The sequence below is a fragment of the Nelumbo lutea genome, chromosome 2 (assembly GCF_056320005.1).
Source record: "Nelumbo lutea isolate HS-2025 chromosome 2, American lotus-T2T, whole genome shotgun sequence".
Lineage (NCBI taxonomy): Eukaryota > Viridiplantae > Streptophyta > Magnoliopsida > Proteales > Nelumbonaceae > Nelumbo > Nelumbo lutea.
This window is the reverse complement of record NC_142685.1, coordinates 26681322-26701008: the sequence shown is the minus strand read 5'-3', so window position 1 is coordinate 26701008 and position 19687 is coordinate 26681322. Positions and strand designations below refer to the sequence as shown.

At 33.9% G+C, this 19687-nt stretch overlaps 1 protein-coding gene across 1 annotated transcript; it reads left to right on the top strand.

The window, feature by feature from the left end:
- Positions 1 to 3470: 3470 nt before the first annotated feature.
- Positions 3471 to 9421, top strand: LOC148869384 (putative polygalacturonase At3g15720). Its single transcript, XM_088968347.1, has 11 exons — positions 3471 to 3663; positions 3752 to 3849; positions 3964 to 4098; positions 4322 to 4462; positions 5152 to 5319; positions 5486 to 5509; positions 7635 to 7842; positions 7975 to 8056; positions 8497 to 8605; positions 8824 to 8940; positions 9022 to 9421. The coding sequence occupies exons 2-11, from the start codon at positions 3847 to 3849 to the stop codon at positions 9325 to 9327; spliced, it is 1293 nt and encodes a 430-aa protein (XP_088824473.1). The 5' UTR covers positions 3471 to 3663; positions 3752 to 3846; the 3' UTR covers positions 9328 to 9421.
- Positions 9422 to 19687: the final 10266 nt, after the last annotated feature.

The following is a 19687-nucleotide window of genomic DNA, read 5'->3' as shown; positions in this document are numbered from 1 at the left end:
ACGTTTAATTAATTTTGTTCACCTCACTAATGATGGGATAAATTATATAAATAAATAAATATAAAATGAACGCTGCTCGCAACATTTTGGAAACAGTTGCCAGCTTATTATGGGAAATGGAATTTTTGAAAAAATTAAATTAAGTATAGAAAAAAGAATGAAAATTTCTAAGATTTGGAAGAGAGATTTTAGAGGATTTAAGATACATTTTATTATTTAAAACCAATTAAAAAATACCAAAAAATATTATGTTATGACGCTTGTAATATATAGTATATCTAATATTTTATATTATATAATATACAAGATATATTTTATGCACAAACATGACAAATATAAAATATTTATTAAACATTTTATATATAAAAAACATAAGCACAGGGGACAGAAAATTTTCTGTCTCAACCAATAGAAAACTGCCATGCCACCTTCTGCATTTGAAACTTAAATTTAACGGAGTTAGACTTGATGACTGGACTCTCCAAAATACATTTTAATTTAATTTGTTTACCGCCCAACCCATTCCCTTCTCTCTCTCTCTCTCTCTCTCTCTCTCTCTCTCCCTCGTTCATTCCTCTCTCCTTCTTACCTTCTTTCTCTCTTTCGCCGCCCCTCCTCCTCCCCCTCTCTAGTTTGGAAATAGGCAAACTCGAGAAAAGAGACATGGAGCAAAACACCATTGGTCGATGGGATTATTTGATTGATTTTTACATGTGTCGCTCTAGGACCGAGAGAACTCACTTTTGTAAACATTTAAAAATTAAATTTAAAACTTTAAAGAAAAACATTTAAAAAAACTTGGAACAAAAACCGTTTGTGAGATTATTTGATGGATTTTTATATGTGCCATTCCCAGGACCAAGAGAACTCTTATAAACATTTAAAAAATTAAATTTAAAACTTTAAAGCAAAAAAACCATTGATCGGTGGGATTAATTGATGAGTTTTTACATGCGTTGGTCCCCATAAAAGTCATAGATTGGAAAGAAACTTTTTTCGTTAAAATTTTCGCACCCGCACTCTATCTACACTCGTGTAGATTCCATTTTTGTGAAGCTAAATATTTCATTTAGTGAATGGAGACAAATGGACCGTGTATATATATAGATTTATTGGTAAGAAATAAAAATACTTCAGATAAAAGGAAGAACAAACTGAATTTAATATAAGTGAAAATTGAAAGAAGTGAAAAGTAATAGCTTAAATTAGGTGTTTTGGTCAATAAAACGTTCATAAATCTCTTTATTCAATATTCAGTAAATCTTAGATTTAACAATAGAAGATGAGAATTAATACCTTAAATATAAGACTTAATAAGCTAGAGGGAAAAAATGAATTTAATATAAGTGGTAGTTTGATTACATTATGGTTTTAGCCCTTATAATAAAGAGAAGCAAAATCAATTCCATAATCTAAACCTCATTGACACTTTTTAATAGTATAAATATTTGGCTGAAAGTGAGTCATCCTTGGTAAACTAGTGTGCTCATATACTTGTCTCTTGGCTGTTAAGGGGCTTTAGGAAAAACTGCGGCATTATGTGTAATTTGATCATTTTTTTTTCCATCTATTGGGGGGATATGGAAAGAAAGAAATAATCTAAAGGGAATGGTGTAAAGGTCAATAGTGATTGGAGTAGTGTTACAGAAGCACAATCCTCTTATAAAAAAATCTTTATGACTGTCATGGGACAGTGGAATTGAAATATACACAGCAGCATAGCAGGATTTTTAAATTAAGAATTAGTGCATTCACATATTAGCTGCACGTTAAAGTTAGATCTCAACCAAGTATGTTAAAGTCTGCTTATCATTGATTCAGATCTCAATGCTTACTAAAATATGGGCCATAGTGTGTAAATATTACAGTTAGGCTTCAATATAATTTTAATGGAATTTGAAGGATTTTTAATTTTTATATTTCTGTAATGGGTAGTAATCCATTATTGTTGATACATAAAAGGTGAAGGTTTTGTAAATGATTTATATGAACTGAATGAAGGTGCCACCGTAACTTGTTTGGATGTCCCCTTTTCCCCTTCGTTAATAAAAATGTGAAATGTAAAATTAGTCAATATTTAATTTGTGCTTTAAAGTAATCTTTATTAATGTAGATCAACTTACTTATACATTCATCTAAAAGAGTTTTTACATGCATGACCCCAACATCATTCAAAATTTATTTTAGAAGAGGAAAAAAGATCATATATAGAATTTACACTCCCAAGATGCTTCCTTTTTCTTTCTAGCATCATTCCATTTGGTTGGTAGGTATAGTATTGGTTAATTGGTATATATTATTATTATTATTATTATTATCTATATGACAAATTATTATTATTTAGTATTATTATTAGGGCAGTGATGTGGGTACATTCATTATTTTTTTTTCAGAGGCACACCCCAAATCATGATTAGGGGCATTAACTCAAAACCTCCCCTATCTTTTGATCTTTACCATTAAAATTAATAATGGTTTCTTTGTCTTTTTACTAGGGAATAGGGATGTTCATGGTTTATAAAAAATTAGTTAATGACTACCCCATTCTGAAAACACAGCAACTATTCCAACATATTTTGTTTGGGACCCGGCCATAAGGCCATTACCTACATGATAAATTTATATTAAGCTCTATATTTTATTTAGTAGATTAAATTAGGTTTTATTTTGCAATTACTAACCCATTTTATCTGAAACATGTGACAGAAAATAATATTCATGTATTGAGCAAGTCTTGCACATTTTGAGTTAGAAACTAAATTAGATTTGATTTGTTACTGATGGATTAATTTTTTAGCCTCTGTTAAAATTTAATTATCTTTGTTTTTTTTCTCCGAATAGGATGCTAGCTAAGCTACCTGTTTGAAGGAGAATCCATGGATAAGCTGTTCAACGGAGATGGTAGAACACGCCAAAGATGACGAATGACAGTTCTGTTAGGGGAGAGTCTCTATATACTAAGGGTGGATAGAGGTGCTGCTATTGGAAGTTGAGTTTGCAAAGAACGATAGAAGACTAGGTAGCAGTGTGTTTATCCGGTTATGTTCGATAGCGCTTGGACGCGCGGGAGATGGGAGCTAGGGCGATTAGTGAGCAGGTTGTTTGACATTGTAGGAATAAAGCCGGAAGGTGTCCGGTGAGTGGTTGCTGGTTTTCTGTGGGGTGTCTGGTTACAGGAGCTGCAGTGATCTTCGGCAGTCTTCCAGCCGATACAGATGGAAATGAGAGAGAGAGAGAGAGAGAGAGAGAGAGAGAGAGAGAGAGAGAGAGAGAGAGAGAGAGAGAGAGAGAGAGAGAGTGAAATTAGACACTAGTCAAAACATGTTGGTACAGGTCAATATTATAGATTTAGAGGGGAATGTAATTAGACCCAGTCAAAGACCATCCAATTCCATAGGTTAATACCAGACTAGGAATCCACATCCATTGGTTAATAACAGATAAAGGAACCAATTCTGGATTTTTTTCCCAAGCAAGCCGTTAACGTGATATATAAATATAGAGTGCTTTCAAACCAAAGACAGGATACCCCTACAGAAGGAGGCATTCAGAGCTGCATGCAGCAGAAGGCATGGCTGTGTGATTACACTTCTCAACAGAGTTAAAAAAAGTTGTCTATTGTGGTGTCAAGGCAAATAAAATCACGACTTTGAAGCAAAACTAGTAAGGAATTAATGCCAATTAGATAGGTTTGTTATAAGAGGCGATAGAGCTAAACTCTAATAGAACAGATGTAATGTTTTGCATGCAGGTCGAACTACATTGTCTACATTTTACATTTGAAGGAAAGGAGTGTTAGAAGAGGGTTGCCTGCCTTCTGTTAATTTTCCTTCTCAATTAATTATAATGGTGAGAAGCTTCTAAATCCTTATGGTATCTCAACTATAACCAACAATGGAACCTTATTAAGGTTGTGGGGATACTTATTGGGGATAAATACTCCATGTTCCTTCCATTTTTCAGGGACTTTTAGCTGTATTATTATTTGTTCTCGGCCTTTGTTCTATGCCGGTTTGCTTGGATGCTGCTGGAGATTCAACAAGCTTTAGTGTTTTAGATTATGGAGCTGCTGGTGATGGCCAAACGGATGATTCCAAGGTAAACCATTTAAGCCTGTGTTTGGTTTGAAGGAAAAAGTAGGGAAAGGAAGAGAAAGGTAGGGAAACCTTTATAAATAACTTTTCCTTCGCACCAAACATATATATAGCCCTAGTCTTTTTAATTTTCATTTATTAATTTGGGTTGCATGGGCCTATAACTTATGATCGTATAATGTCTTCTGAAGCAGAATATCATATAATTATATGAATTTTCATTACAGGCATTTTTGGAGGCTTGGAATGCAATGTGTTCTAGTAAATCAACAGATATTCCTATAATGGTTGTTCCAGAGGGAAAGACATTCTTGGTGAAGCCTGTAAACTTTTATGGTCCTTGCTTGGCCAAGAACGTCAATGTTCAGGTAGACTTATATCAAACACTTTCATGTCTCAAAGGGAAGCCTTTAATCAATTGCTAAATACTTTTTCCGTTAACAGTAACAGTAGATGAAAAATACTTTCTATAAATTAACACAAATTGGACTTCTCGTTACATGATAATAATTTGACCAGCATATACTAAACCCATCATTGTTTTTGAGTTGATAAGCTGGTTGCACTACATGGGTGTTATCAGTTATGGTGTGGCTTAACCAAAATCTACAGATGTGAATTGATTACTTCACGAGAGAAGAAAATTTGGCTGCTCAGGTTCTACAGCTTGGGCTGTCAATAGGGTTTTTACTATAATATGACACAAAGAGAGTCCTGTTACATCAATTCATGCATTCGGCATGGACAACCAATGTTTAGTTGCGGTGCCCACAGCACCCGAGATAGGGGAAAAAGGGTTGTGGCTCAATTTATTCTTAGTTTGCTGGTCTTTTTCTTTCTGCTATTGGATTTTGGAACAGGGCTGGGTCTTGGGAAGGCTAGGTTCTTGGGTCCTAACTGGGTCTTGTATGTGTTAGCCTAAGTTTGGTTTTTGTTTTGTTGTGGGGTAAGGTGCTTTGTTGAGCCTTTGTTCTTGGAGTTTTTGGCCCATTCGATTCTTTAATCATCTTTGTTAACGTTGAGCCTTTGTTTTTGAAATGATTTAATTTGTATGTAGATAATGGGAAGCATCATAGCACCAAACACGATTAAAGAATGGGAGGGGATCGATGCAAGGTGGATAGCGTTCAATAATGTGAGTGGACTTAGCGTCAGTGGATCTGGTACTATTGATGGACGGGGTTCTGACTGGTGGAATAATTCATGCAGAGATCATCCTGGCAAGGTGGGTGTGTTATTACACTTACTATATAATATATATAAGAATGGATAAGATTTCTTATTATGTTTTCAGTTAGGTTTCTATTTCAAATTGTTTTTCTTAAATTAATTAACTAACTCAACTGTCGTTTTTTTTTTCTTTTTCTTTTTTGGGAATTTTCCCCTTTCAGGGATGCACAACTTTGGCACCAACTGTAAGTAATGCATGCATGCATATCAACATATATACGTATAGTGAATTTAATGGGTTAGTCTAAATGTATAGTGTTAATTTGTGCAAGTTTAAGTATCGAAGAAAAATTAAGATACATATAAATATTCATGAAAATATTATAAATATTTCAGTAAATCATAAAAAATACATCAATATCACTAAATATAAGGTCTCAATGAGGTGTATTTACATTAAATTAATATATTTTAATGGTTTTAAGAGATGCTAAATGTATTAAAAAAGCAATTTTAAGAGACGTATGGGGATACGTATGTGTATCGGAAAAAAATTAAGATACCCATGGATATACATGGAAACACAATAAATGCTTCAATAAATCATAAAAATACATCAATACCACTAAATATAAAGCCTCAATAAGGTGTACATACATTAAATTAATATATTTTAATGGTTTTACAAAGAAATATATCATAATCAATTATTATTTCATTAAAAAAACCTATGCTTAACTATTATTTATAAGTTATAATTCTTAAGTTTTAAGGGATGGGAAAACCCAACTATCCTATCCGACCATAAAACATGCATTTTCACAATTTCTAAGTGCCAATATAATTAATAATTATTTCTTATTAAGTAATTCTTATTTATTTTTATTTTCAAAAATTATAAAAATAAAAATTAAATAAACATTATATAATATATCCAAATAAAAAATACTGAAGAAGAAAATTTTCAATTGCTCTATGGACATGATAGATCATCCGTAGATCTATAATATATTTAATCATTGTGATTAGATCATAAAATATAATTAATTATTATTTATTTTTAATTCTAAAAATATATAAAAACAAAAATAAAATTTATTAAAAAGGAAATTGCAATTGCTCTATGGATATGACAGATAATTCATACATCTAGAACATACTAAGTCTTTATAGGCAGTAAGGGAGATAAAAAAATATTTTCAATTTTTTTTGTTATTTTATATTTTCTCAAATCTCTTCATAAAATTTGTATAAATCTATTCATTACACATAAAAAAGTGATTGTGAACATATTTAATGTAGATTAACATAGATTTAAATATTTTCAAGTATTCAAGGAAAAAATCATTATGAAAATTTGAAAAAAATACATATTTTTGTAATATGTTTTAAAACTTGAAAAAAAAACTTAAAAAACATTGATGGTTCACACGTGTTTTTTGCATATCTAGCACTTTATAAATGAGATTTGTAGTGTGGAGCCATTTGTGGGTGAAAGAATGCTTATTTTAGGGGAAAGAAGCTTTCTTTTTCTTTTTATTTCTTTTTTGTTTTTTTTCATATCCTTTTTGTAGAATATTGATCGATACACTACCAATATGCCTGATACACCTCCAATACAATCCAATATGGTGGAAAAAAGACAATACTACTAAACCATATCTTGTATCAGAATTTGAAAGATACAATACAATATGCCCAATATAAGATGTATCATATTGAAATTTGAAACCTTGGTTGTATCCTGGAGAAAAACTCTGACTGAGGCGACTAAAACATAGGGATGCTTGGATCATCATAGATCTTTCAAGGGTGCTACTTGGCCATGAGACCAAACCCAAAGCTACCAACCCAGAAAATGTTGGAAGTTTCTGAGTTGAAAAGTATTGAGTTGGGGATGAAGCCCTGTGCAACCACAACCAATTCCAATGTACAAAAAAGGTTATATAAAGGAAAATGAGGTAAAGAAACCTTGGGCATCTTGAGCCTTATAATTTGGGTTTGATGTGGTCAGGGTTTTTGAAATTAATTGAGCTGTGTTGGATTAGGTTCAAGTTCTTCGGATGGGCTAGTGTTAGCATCAACTTTACGTTACCTCCATTACCTGTCCTAAATTGATCCTTAGCTTGGTCATCCCTTGGTAGAAGAATGCTTGTAGACATAGAGTTCATCCACCATTATCCTAGAGTTGTTTGTTTAATTTACTAGAATTTCCTTTCTTGGTTTCATGAAATTTATTTTTTTGGCTCATGATTTGGTTCACCCAAATATTGGTCTAGCTTGTCATTTATTTATTCACCTATTTACTTGGTACTCAAAATTAAGAAAAGAAAACTGATGATGAACAATTTGTTAAAAAATGTTACACAGTCAATGAAATTCGAGAATTGCAACGAATGTCATCTCAGCAACCTTCGGTTCGTCAACAGTCCACAGGTTCACATCCTGGTGTACCAGTGTAATGGGATTTACATTGATGGAATTGTTATTAGGTCTCCAGAGAACAGCCCAAACACTGATGGCATCCACATCCAAGCAGTCGACAATATGTTCATCCAACGTGCAGACATTGGCGCTGGTAATCATTTTGATATTTATATCATCTTTCCTAGCTTACCCCTTTATGCTTCTCACTGTTCTACATTCTCCGTTCTACCACCCTCAATTTCTGAATAAAAAACTTATTTTGATTTTTTTTAATGCTAAATAGGAGATGACTGTATCTCCATAGGGGATTTCACTTCCAATATTAATGTCAAAGATATTATATGTGGTCCTGGCCATGGTATAAGGTAAGTTTATTCCGAAACTGGTTGACCCGAGAATCAATTCTGTTTTACCCTAAAATCATTTCTGTGCCAAAAATTATTGATTTGGTCAGCAAACCATTGATGCGGGCGGTTTAACCATCGACATGTTGATCCAAACAAAGGTTTATTAGCCTTTTTTATTTAATTATTTTTTTATTGTTTAAATTGGGCCGTCCATTTGAATTGGACGATAAGACCATTTGACCTGGTCAGATTTTTAAAACCTGGTTTATCCCTTTTGATAAGTCCAGCTTGAAATTCGATAAACCTAAACCTATATTCAAAATGGGTTAGTCCCCAACTTGAAAGAATGCCGACTACTAGTTCCTTCCATCCTAATAAATAAAAAAATTATTAATTTTTAGGATTAAAAATATCAATTAATTTTTACAAACTAACCATTTTTTTACCGGTGAAAGCAGTATTGGAAGCTTGGGGATGGGAGGTACATCATCCAAAGTGGAGAATATTAATGTCAACAATGTTACTCTCACCAATACCATGAATGGTGTAAGGATCAAGACATGGGAGGTATGAAATTAGTAACCCATCCACAAGTAATTAAATCTTCACTCTTTATCAATTGGAGAAATGTCTCTTATAATTTGATGGTTCATTTAGTCGTCTAATAATGATCAATTTCATGGGCTTATATAAAATTCTGAATATTCAATACTGTTAATGTGATTATATAATTCTTCTAAATCATCAATATCTTTCGTTCTTTTCTCTTCAACTTATTTCAATAGGAGGGACAAGGATACTGTCGAGGAATCACCTTTGAGCATATCAGGCTCACCAATGTCCAAAACCCTATCATCATTGATCAACACTATTTCTGCTGGGTAGCTGGATGCAAAGACCTGGTGAGAACTCAACTCAACTCAACTCTCTCTCTCTCTAGATCTCAAACCGAATCATTAATTCTTCTTGTTGTGTTTATGAAGCCAACGGGCACTCACATAAGCAACGTTACATTTTCTGACGTGATGGGAACTTCAAGCACCCCTGTGGCCATCAATATGAACTGTAGTTCCGCTGTTCCATGCAGTGAAATATCCTTGGATTCAGTACAACTTGTGTCTGCAACTTCTGGACAGAAGGTGACCACTAATTGTAAAAATGTAATCGGAACTGCAACTGGACCAATCCAACCCATTGTTCCTTGTCTCACAAATAAAGGCTCTTTAAAATCAACATGTTCAACCTTTCGCTGTGCAGTTACTGGGTTTGGGTTTGGGAAAACTCCTTAGGGAGAGTGAGAGCCTGAGAGAGCAATTACTACAATTCCTGTAATGGGTGTTTGTATCTATGTGCTTTTGGAGTAATAAATCGAATTTACTCTAATCTCTTGTCTTTTTTTTTTTTTTTTCATTTTAGTGGTTACGTTCCATCTTTAATAGAAATATAGTTCTTTGGAGTTCTGCTGCATATCGGAGCGCTGTATGACGGGCATCGTTCCCAATTTCTGCAACCACCTCTCACCCATCAGAATTACTCTGCAGACGAACTTCATCTTTATTCTTTGTAACACAAAACTGATTATATGTTCAGTAGCACCAAAGAGTGGGCTAATCTAGCCTATAATTAATTGGACATTGTGGGTGTAATGTTTCTATTTCGGCAGAGGATTTTCCTCTGAACCCTACTCTCATTTGTTCCATTCAGGATTGAGTGCGTGTGGACTTGAAGGGATTTTTCCTTCGAATCCCCTCATTCTGTCACACGTTGTCAGGATCTGATATATATCAACCAAACTGATAACCAGCTATTCCCTAATTTCTATTTTATTTACATATTTCTTTTCATAAAAGAAAAGCAAAGAACTTTTTAAAAAATTAATAAATTTTGTTTAATTAATAAAAACTAAGGTTAATTAGTTGCAGAAATGGAAAGGTGGGAAGAGAGAGAAAGAAGAAAGTGGAGTAGAAGAAAAGAGAGAGGGGGTAGGTGGAATAAAAGAATAAGAAGAAAAGGAGAGAGAGAGAGAGAGAGAGAGAGAGAGAGAGAGAGAGAGAGAGAATGGCTCTCCTTCCTCCCCTTCATGCCATGTCTGCATGGCTCTCCTTCCTCCCCTTCATGCCATGTCTGCATGGTTTTCCTTCCTCCCCTTCATGCCATATCTGCATGGTTTTTCCTTCCTTCCCTACCATTTATTTATTTATTGTTTTTCTTTTATTTTCTTTCTCTCCAAATTTCAAAAGTAACACTAGCACACATAATAAGATTGTAGCAGGTTGCTACCTCAGCTAAAAAGCCCTTCACGAGAGACATTTGTTTTTCCAAAGAGTCTCCTGTTGTTAGTATGATGTCTTTTCATTTTCAAAACAAAAGAGGTTTTCTAGATGCACCAAATTAATGAATGCAAGAAGTTTGAGGCTAATGACTAAAACCCTAATGGTTGTTCTCAAAGAATTAATTCATTTCCCAGCAAACATAATGGAAGATCTTCGAAATCAAGAAGCAACGCATCCAAGGAAAATTTGATGAGGGTGTGTGACCGGTGCAGCTGGTTTATCGGGTCATAACTCGTTATGAGGCTACAAGAAGATGACTACTATGCAGTTGGTTTCTTCTTTGTTTTTGCACTTTATTTCTTACAGCGGTGATGTTGATGGTGCTGATTTTGTTTGTTTGACGATTATTACAGGCAACCCTAAAAGGTCACTACCTCTGATCCAATAGAGCCATGTTTAGTTCACTGTTCAGGGCCTCATTTTTTTAGCAAGAATGAATAATATTAGAGCGTTTGGTTACAAAATTCTTGTCATTGGCTTCATTCTTGTCAGAATGAAAAATTGGAGTAGCTTGCAACATGAAAAATAATCATGCCCCATCTTGCCAATTTTCTTTCTTTAATGAAAGTCTATGCCAATGGTTAAAAACCACTAACATAAATACACTTTTATGAAAGCATCTTCTCGAAAGCACTTTTTCAAAAGTAATTTTATGAAAATTACTTTTACGAATGAAAATACTTTTACAAAAGCACTTTTATAAAAAATAATTTTATGAAGAGTACTTTTACAAAAGCAATTATACAAAGTACTTTTATGAACACTTTTACAAAAGTAATTTGGAGCAACGTAAGGCATTTGTTAGTTTGAAAAGAATTTATTTTTCAAGAAAAAAGTATTTGGTCAATAGCAATATTTTCTCATTTTATCCATTTTTACCCATTCTTGTCCATTTTAGAATTTCATCTTGGGCAAGAATGAGAAAGAATGAGAGTTGAACCAAACATGGCTTAGGCATTTGCAAAGCTATACTATAGTAAAATGGCAAGCCATTTTGATTGTCTTTTGCCCAAACCAAAGAAAAAGAAGTAGAATTTGTGCAACAAATCAACAATGCAACTCCTTTCTTATTTTTAAAATTTCGTTTTTAGTATATTTGTTCTTCTTTAGATTAGTAAAGGGGTAGTCAAGATACGTTAGGAGTGTTTATTAAGATAGTTAATTAACTCTACTATGCTCCCATTTAGGAGTATTTATTTTTAAACATTCATTGGAGAAAGCACTTATTTTAGGCCAAGACTACACCAAGAAGCACTTACATGTCTTCGAGAAATAAGTCTGAATAAGTATTTTTTCAGAAAATAAGCCTGTTTTGAATAAATTCAAAATTTTGGTATTTTTCAAGTGCTTATTGCATTTTCTGGTCTATCTTGCCTCACAACTTAATTTCAAAATATCTATATTGCCCCCATTTGAAAGAAGCACTTTTCACCAAGCACTATAAGTGTTTATTAGGATAAGCACTTATTTGTCCAATAAACATACCCAAGCAGGGGCTAACTTAACTAGCTTGAGAGCCAATTTGAGGGGGATTCAACATTGATTGAGTTGCATTGAAAGAGACACTTTGGGGAGGCTACTAAAGATAACTTCACTAGAAAGTCAATTTTGTAGCTCATGTAAATGTTTTTTTTTTGACTTTATGGTTTTTTTTCACCAAACATGGCTTCACGACTTTCTGTGTGGGGCTTACCTTCCAACTCCAGAAGTCATGTGAAAGCCCTACCAAACGGGAACTAAGACAGCCTCATTGGAAAGTCAAATTTTCAATCCATGTAGCCTATTTTCAGTTTTTTTTTGCCAAACATGGCTTTATGGGTTTCCATATTTTTCAACTCATGTAATATTAGAAGCTACTTCATGCAAGCCCTCCCAAATGGACACCAATTAAGTTAACTTAACAACTTTATTAACTTAGCATACCTATCTTAAATGAAATAAACTTAATTAATAAAATTAATACAACTATATATATAAATTAATAAAATATTAGTTTAAAATGCTTTGAAAGTAAAATTAAAAATAGTAAACATGAATAAAATTTAATTATTCATAAAAATAAAAAAGTATAAATTTAAATCAACAAAACTAACGAAAATAATATGAATTTATTTAACAATAATAAAAATAAACAAAATTGTTTTTATTAATAAAATTAACAATCATTCTGGTACCTTGGTTCAATAATTCATAATAAGTGAGAGATTAAGGAGATTGTCACCAAGAGAATTAGAACAAGTTGGGAAGGGAGGGGTGCATTTTGTGTGAAAGTGAATATCATTTAGATTAAAAGGAAAATTCTATTGGCAATTGTAAGACAAGCTAAGTTGCATGGAGTAGAGTGTTGGGTGGTTAAGAAACAACATGTTAAAAAAATGAGAGTGACAGAACTGCAAATTCTAAGATGGGTGAGTGGAAAAATAGAAATGATGGATTAGGAGTAGATCCAATAGATTATAAAATGAGAGAGAGAGAGAGAGAGAGAGTGTAACTAAGATGGTTCATACACATGCTTAGAAGGCCACCAACACATCCAGTTAGAAAAAGTGATCTGTTACAAGTGGAAGGGACTAAAAGAGCTAGAGGTAGACTAAAAAGGACATGGATAGAAGTAGTAAGAAATGATTTAAGCACCAATAATTTAACAGCAGATATGGCTTTAAATAGAACAAATTGGCAAAATAGGATTCATGTAGACAACCTCATATAGTTGGGACAAGGCATGGATGATGATGATGATGAAAAAAATTAACAATCACTAAAAAATATTAGTTATACAATTACTTTTTAATTTAAACTCTATGAAAAATTTAATAAGTGTTAATAAAATTTAACATAAACTCAATAAAAAAATTAATAGAATTTAATAAATATTAATAAAATTTAATTACATGGAGGTGCAACTTGAATTGTAGTTAGACTAGCTAGACATAACCTAAAAATTTCATGGAGGTGCAACTTGGATTGGATCATCTCAATTGGAAATTTCATTGTGTTCATAAACTTCAATTTTGTTTAAGAAAGGTCGTGCATCACATAGCTCCTGACTAGTAGAAAGATAAAAAGAGACACAATGGAATAGAGAGCGATTAAAAGAGGGAACTGATGAAGATCTTGCTCTGCTGAATTGCTACCGCTGTTGGTGCTGCTTGAAAGAGGGGGATAATGATCACTATTCAAATTTGGTATGATGCTTTCAAAAAAAATTGGTAATGATGTGTGAGAATGTAAGAAAGGACAATTAGGTCAGAAAAAAAACCATTTTTTTGTCCCATTTACTGTTTTTACCGTTTTTGTGAATTATATGATTTTTTTCTTATAAATCATCAAACTTTATTAAGCAGATATCTAATGGTGACTAGTGAGAAACCCTCTAATTCTTGAGAACCTAAAGAAAATTGGTTTACTTCATTGTTATTCTATAACTCTTAACTTTATTTTCATATTAGTAAACTAATGTAGGATTTACATACAAGAAATGGACATCACTAACAAATCAAAAGCCTTGACTATTGAATTATGAGTCACTTTTATATATAAGTCTCTTTCTCCTCTCATTCCTTTCCAATGTGGGATTCTCTTCATTCCATACATTACTCACATGTGAATCTCAACAATCTCCCCCTTACATGTGCCAGTCTCTTCCACATTGAGTATTTCATATTGCCCCTCGAACAAAAGCCATTATCATATTACTAAGCTTGACATTCACCAACCAAAGGCCCTTTGTTAATGACCATAGGGAACTAACTATGGAAGAACGTTCCCATGGGTGGAGTTACCGTGGGAGATCAACCACTATTACCAACTATTCGATCATGGGGAAGCATGCAAAGCTAATAGGAGTTACCACGTACATCATGGGAGATCAAGACTTTACTTGTCTTATTCTTTTTGTATAATCTCTCTTCTTCTTCCTTTCGGAAGCTTGAGCAAGGAAATTAAAACCCACAAAACAGTGGAGACAGCTTTTGTAATGTTTTCTTTTCTTCAGTTGTTTAACTATAAAAATGAGAAGAGAAAGTAAATACTATGGATATGAGCATCCTCTTCGAAGCTTTTCAAGTGATATGTCTAAGAGCAAATCAATGGCTGTCAATGCTATCTGATTATTCCCTTTTTGGCTATTATTTGTTTGACATGGAGTGAAAGGGAAAGTAAATAAAGTTTTTGAAATTCCTTGACAAATTTTCCTCAAGTTTCTCGGTTCTCTTATTATCTGTGAAACCATACACAACCTTAGTGGGTGGGTGGGTATGTTTGAAATTATAAGTATCAATACACCTTGATAGTTGAACCTTGCTGGCCTTAGCAAGGCCTTTCCTTGAAAATATCAAAAAACAGAAAAAGTTTATACATGATGCGATATGATATGCCTTAATACGTGACGAAATTTTGAACCTCGTATAAGGGCGAGGGAATTGTCACAACTCAAGCACACCGGGATTATACATGTTCATGTTTTATTGGGTAACATTGCATGGGATAAGCAGTTGTGGCACAACAAATTGAGATTCAACTTCTTGATTTTCATTGGTTTTATGTTTTCCAATAAAAGAAGAAGAACGAAATTATCATATCAGTAAGAAGTTTTTTATTTTTTTGTTTAACTATGGGTGGAAGAGATTCTTGCAATACATTTGAAACTTTTTCCCTTTTTTACAATGAAAATTTTATTTCTTTGCCAAAATAAATTAGAATGGTGTTGCTCAAAACCCAGAAATGTAGATTCAAATGGCACTCAAAAATGAAAGAAAAACAATGATAAAATAAGTAAACAGAGAAGACACACAGATTTATGTGGTTCAACTTATAGCTTATATCCACGAGTGAAGGAGTAAAAATCCACTATGAAATCAGCAATGGAGAAGAACACAGAGCTGTGCACTCACAAACTCACTCATAGAAAACCCTATACCCCAAATACACCCAAAGCCTCTCAACTTCTCTCACAAGACAAAAGATGAAATTAAGAATACAAAAGAACCTCCAAAGTACATAGCTCATCGTATTTGGTTTGAATCCATAGCTGAATATGGATCGGATCCGTACTGCAATAGGGGCACCGCCCCCACAACCCCAATGGTGGTTAGTAATGGGCTACGGGCCCCTACGCTTCCACCACATACCACTATGAAAAATTTCCTTCAGACTCTTAACTTAATTCAGAGGTGGATTTGTAAGGTGGATCGCCACAAAAAATTCAAGTCACAACCATAACAAATGGTTTTTCTAAAAGATATGAAATCATTAACATTAGCCATGCCTTATCCCAAATATATGGGGACATGAATCCTGTTTCCCCTATAATCTGTTCAATTTAAAGTCATGCACCCGAGAAAGTATAAACTAGCCTTTCTCACCATGTGGACAATATGGATGGAGAGGAATAAAAAACAGTTTCAGGATAGGTCAACCAGGAAGGTATAATGAAAAAGCAAGTATGGGTCATATGGAAACTATCAAAACAAAACATATTTAAGATAAATTTTGATGCTCAAGAGAGAGAGTGGAAAGAGCAATCATAGGGTGAGTGATGAGAAACAACCCGGTGCCAGCCTAGTCCAAACACAACAGAGGCCATAGACACAAGAGAAGCTCATATATGGCAATCCAAAGTGGGGCAAGCCTAAACCAAACTAAAGGAGATTCAAATAGTTTATAGGGAAAGATCAAATTAATATCCTTCTACATAACACCCATACGGTAATTCTATTAAAAGTGTAAGCGCAAATTGCAGGGTAGAGGTGGCAAAGACGGAGGCAGCTAGAGATAGTAGGGCGCCTTTGAATGGAAGAAAGAGCAAGAGAGATTTTGAAGAAGATGGAGCTTGAAGATTGCTTGAAAAGAACCAAGAAAGGCTAACCAGAGTAGAGGTGGAAAAGATGTTTTAAAACTATTGGAATGGTCTAGAGGAGGAGCAAAATGAGACTTCTAATCTTAAACACCACAGTAGAAATAATTAAAACCATATCTCTGATAAGAACCAAGAAAAGGAAAACCCTTGCAAAGCAATGGATGAATGAAATGCTAGATGTTGGTTACAGCAGTATACAACAAATAAATAAAGGAATGAGGCCATGGTAACTAAAATATGAGTCACTAAGGCTAAGTTTGGGAGTGCTTATTCAAATGAGTTCTTATTTTGGTCTAAGACAATCACACCAATAACCACTTATTTGTGTTTAAGAAATAAGCCCGAATATGTCCATATTCTTCAAAATAAGCACTTATTCAAGAAGCCCAAGTTTTGAACTTAATTTCAAGTGTTTATTCTTATTTTTTGGAGATACCTATTACCCTTGTTCGAAATAAGTGCTTTTACACCAAACATTCATTGTGCTTATTGGGATAAGCACTTATCCAACAAGTACATATTTATCAAACAAGCATTCCCAAACATGGATTAAGGTCCTATAATTCAAGTATCTGCAATAGATTGTATCCAATATATATTAAATGTCAATTTCTACCAAATATATGTCAACTTACTTTGAAGAAAAAATTGATTCTGTACAGGTGATGTATGATTTTGTTTTGAGGAAACAAGTTGATGGATGAATGAAGCCAATGTTTGAATGAAAGATGACTAATATAATCCAACAAATAATTAATTAGATAGGGAAATAATGGTCATGAAATTCAATTTAAGAAGCTGTAACATGTCATTTTCAAGGTTTGCAATAGCAAATAAGGAGAATCCAATAGAGATTATATATTCAATTTCACGTAACATCTAAGAATGGAAATTCTATTTAGGAAGATATATGTCATCAAAGTTTTGCAAATTCCAATACTAGGTAAAATTCTAGGCATAATAATTAGAGAAAACAATCGCAGAATTGGTATTCATATACACAAAGTAAATGATAATTGTGAAAAAGAAAATAGAAAAAAGAATTCAATTTCTACTTAATCATCAATTAGTATAGGTCAAGTAAAAAACTGGTCATAAGCATGACACCATAATCGAGTTTCAGATTCGAACTTCCCTAGGTTGAAAAATGTTGGAATCCTGTGGTTGCCTTGCGGTCTGATGTCTGTCCATGTAGAGGGTTGATGGTGGTTGGTGGACTACAGGAGTTAAAGTTGCCAATGTATTAGGAGGTTGCCATGCTGAACGATTCCAATATGAAGAGAAAGCCCGAGAGATACAGATTTTTTAAGTACTTATGGAATAATCCATAAGTACTTCCCATTAGGATTGAAGTAGAATATAGAGGGAACAAAGATTTTTTTTTTCTTGAGACGATTGCATGTTATGTTGAATAGAGAAAAACTGTTGAAAATGAGGAGATTTGGTGAACGGAAAGAGCCTAAATGTTGAAGGGGGAGGGGGATTATAGAGGAGGTAGGTGGGGGCCATTGAGTTTGTAACTTTGGATTTTAGGTAGATATTTTTTTCCTAAATTTTTGCATGAAGAAAAAGCATGGAGATTGGGAAGGAGGAGAAAAAAAAGGGAAGAAGGGAGTGGAGGAGCGAGAAGAGAGGAGTGAAAAGTGGGGGAGGTTCAGAAGGAGAGAAGGAAAAAGCGTCCGGATCTCTGCCCACGTCTACCTACAACACACTATCCCCGTGAATTGGAAACATCTCCTCCTGTATAATACTATGCAGAGGATGAGATGCTCTCCATGTATGGCTGCCATAAACGTGGGCAGGATTCTCATGGGCAAGAAATCCAAAGTCAAGAAAGAGGGAGAGAGGAGAGAGAAAGGAAAAGAGGAGAAAACGGGAGACAGAAGCTTGCAAATTGAATTGAGTTAAAATGTGCAAATTTTGTTTTCATTTCCATCTGTGCATGCTTTTCCTTTTCTTTTTGTCCTATTTCTGTTTTAATGTAATTAATTGGGTTTAACTATTTTTTCGCGCATTGTAATGCCCAGAACCAAGGGCGTGTCTAAAGCTTTCCTGCTCCGCCTCCATTTTCTTTTTCTTTAATTAGCGTGGTGCTATATAGGCAGCATTAGATCCCAAGTCTCTGCGACAATCAGCAAGAGATCTTACCAACCAGCCAGTTGATACCTTGTTCAAATGACGCTATTGAAATGGGTAGTTTTTCTTTTCTTTTTTTTCTTTCATCTTTTACAATTTGAATTCGGATTAATTGAATGCAATGGGAATGCATTGGGAGGGGGGTGTGGAACCAATTATAATGCCCCACATCAGTTATAAATTCTAAGTGAAAGTTTTTTTTTTTTTTTTTGCAAGGAAAAACTGGAAATTCATTATCAAAAAGTTAAGGGAACATTTGGATCCCTTTACATGGTTTCTTAAAAAGGTTGGTGAGGTTTACTGAGCTGGCATAGCTATTTACAAAAAAGTTCATATGCCCAGCTCTCTTTGCCATTTCATGAGCTAGCAAAATAAAATCCCAGCTTACATACATAATTTTTATATTATCAAAAAGAGATAAAAGTTCCAAAACTTGTCTTTACATGGGCTGGCATAGCTATTTACAAAAAAGTTGTAGAGAGCTTGCTGGTCCCACTGTATCTAGTTGCTTGTCCATTTGAGCTTTGTTAACACTGCTTTGGCATCTGGAAACAAAAAACTTGTCTTTACACCCATATAAAAAAACTTTCTTAGTCCTCTAATCACAACCCATTGCTCAACTGTTGCTAGGGATCTTGCCAAACACGGTTCCCCTTCTACAAGGATAAGATTAGACCTGTGAGTGAACATATACAAACTAGTAGATGCAATTTGTGTGAATGGGTTCCATGAGCCATCAACAAGAATGATCGGAAATTCTGATGATAAAACTTGTTGTAAGTCCTTTTCTGATTGATGATTTGATGGTTTGGGGAGTTTGAGTCCCGATTCTTTGTAACTACATTAACTTTCAGCCTTTCTCAATATTTGGATGGGGTCTGTGTTCACTTTGTTAAATAGTTGATCATTTCTTGCATCCCATATGCTTTTGAAAATGGCACATATCTTTGCAATATAGTTATACTTTATTTTCCAAATGGGAATTGTGTTGCCACCACTACTGAATTAGGTTCACTTGGTCAGAATTCAAAAGGATTTCTGGCACCAAACCAACTTGAGCTTGCATCCAAATTACCCTAGAGAGAGGGCATTGCAGGAAAAATGTGTTCTTGGGTTTCTGGAAAAACTATACAGAAAGTGCACCCAGTTTCTTCTCTTCTCCTACAGCTCCATATTTTTGTCTTAGTTCGAACAATTTTATGGAGAACCTTTCACATGAAGATTTGGCATTTGTGGGAGCATGGACTTTTCTGGATTCTTGGCCAACTTAGAGGTCTTATTTATGATTGGAGTGGAGTTTCTAAGAGCGAGTGATAAGTTGAA

What these genes read in the sequence shown, in the direction of transcription:
- LOC148869384 (XM_088968347.1), top strand. An exon ending in ACGTGCAGACATTGGCGCTG is followed by an intron (nt 7,843 to 7,974) that starts GTAATCATTTTG and finishes AATGCTAAATAG; the next exon opens with GAGATGACTGTATCTCCATA. An exon ending in TAAGGATCAAGACATGGGAG is followed by an intron (nt 8,606 to 8,823) that starts GTATGAAATTAG and finishes TTATTTCAATAG; the next exon opens with GAGGGACAAGGATACTGTCG.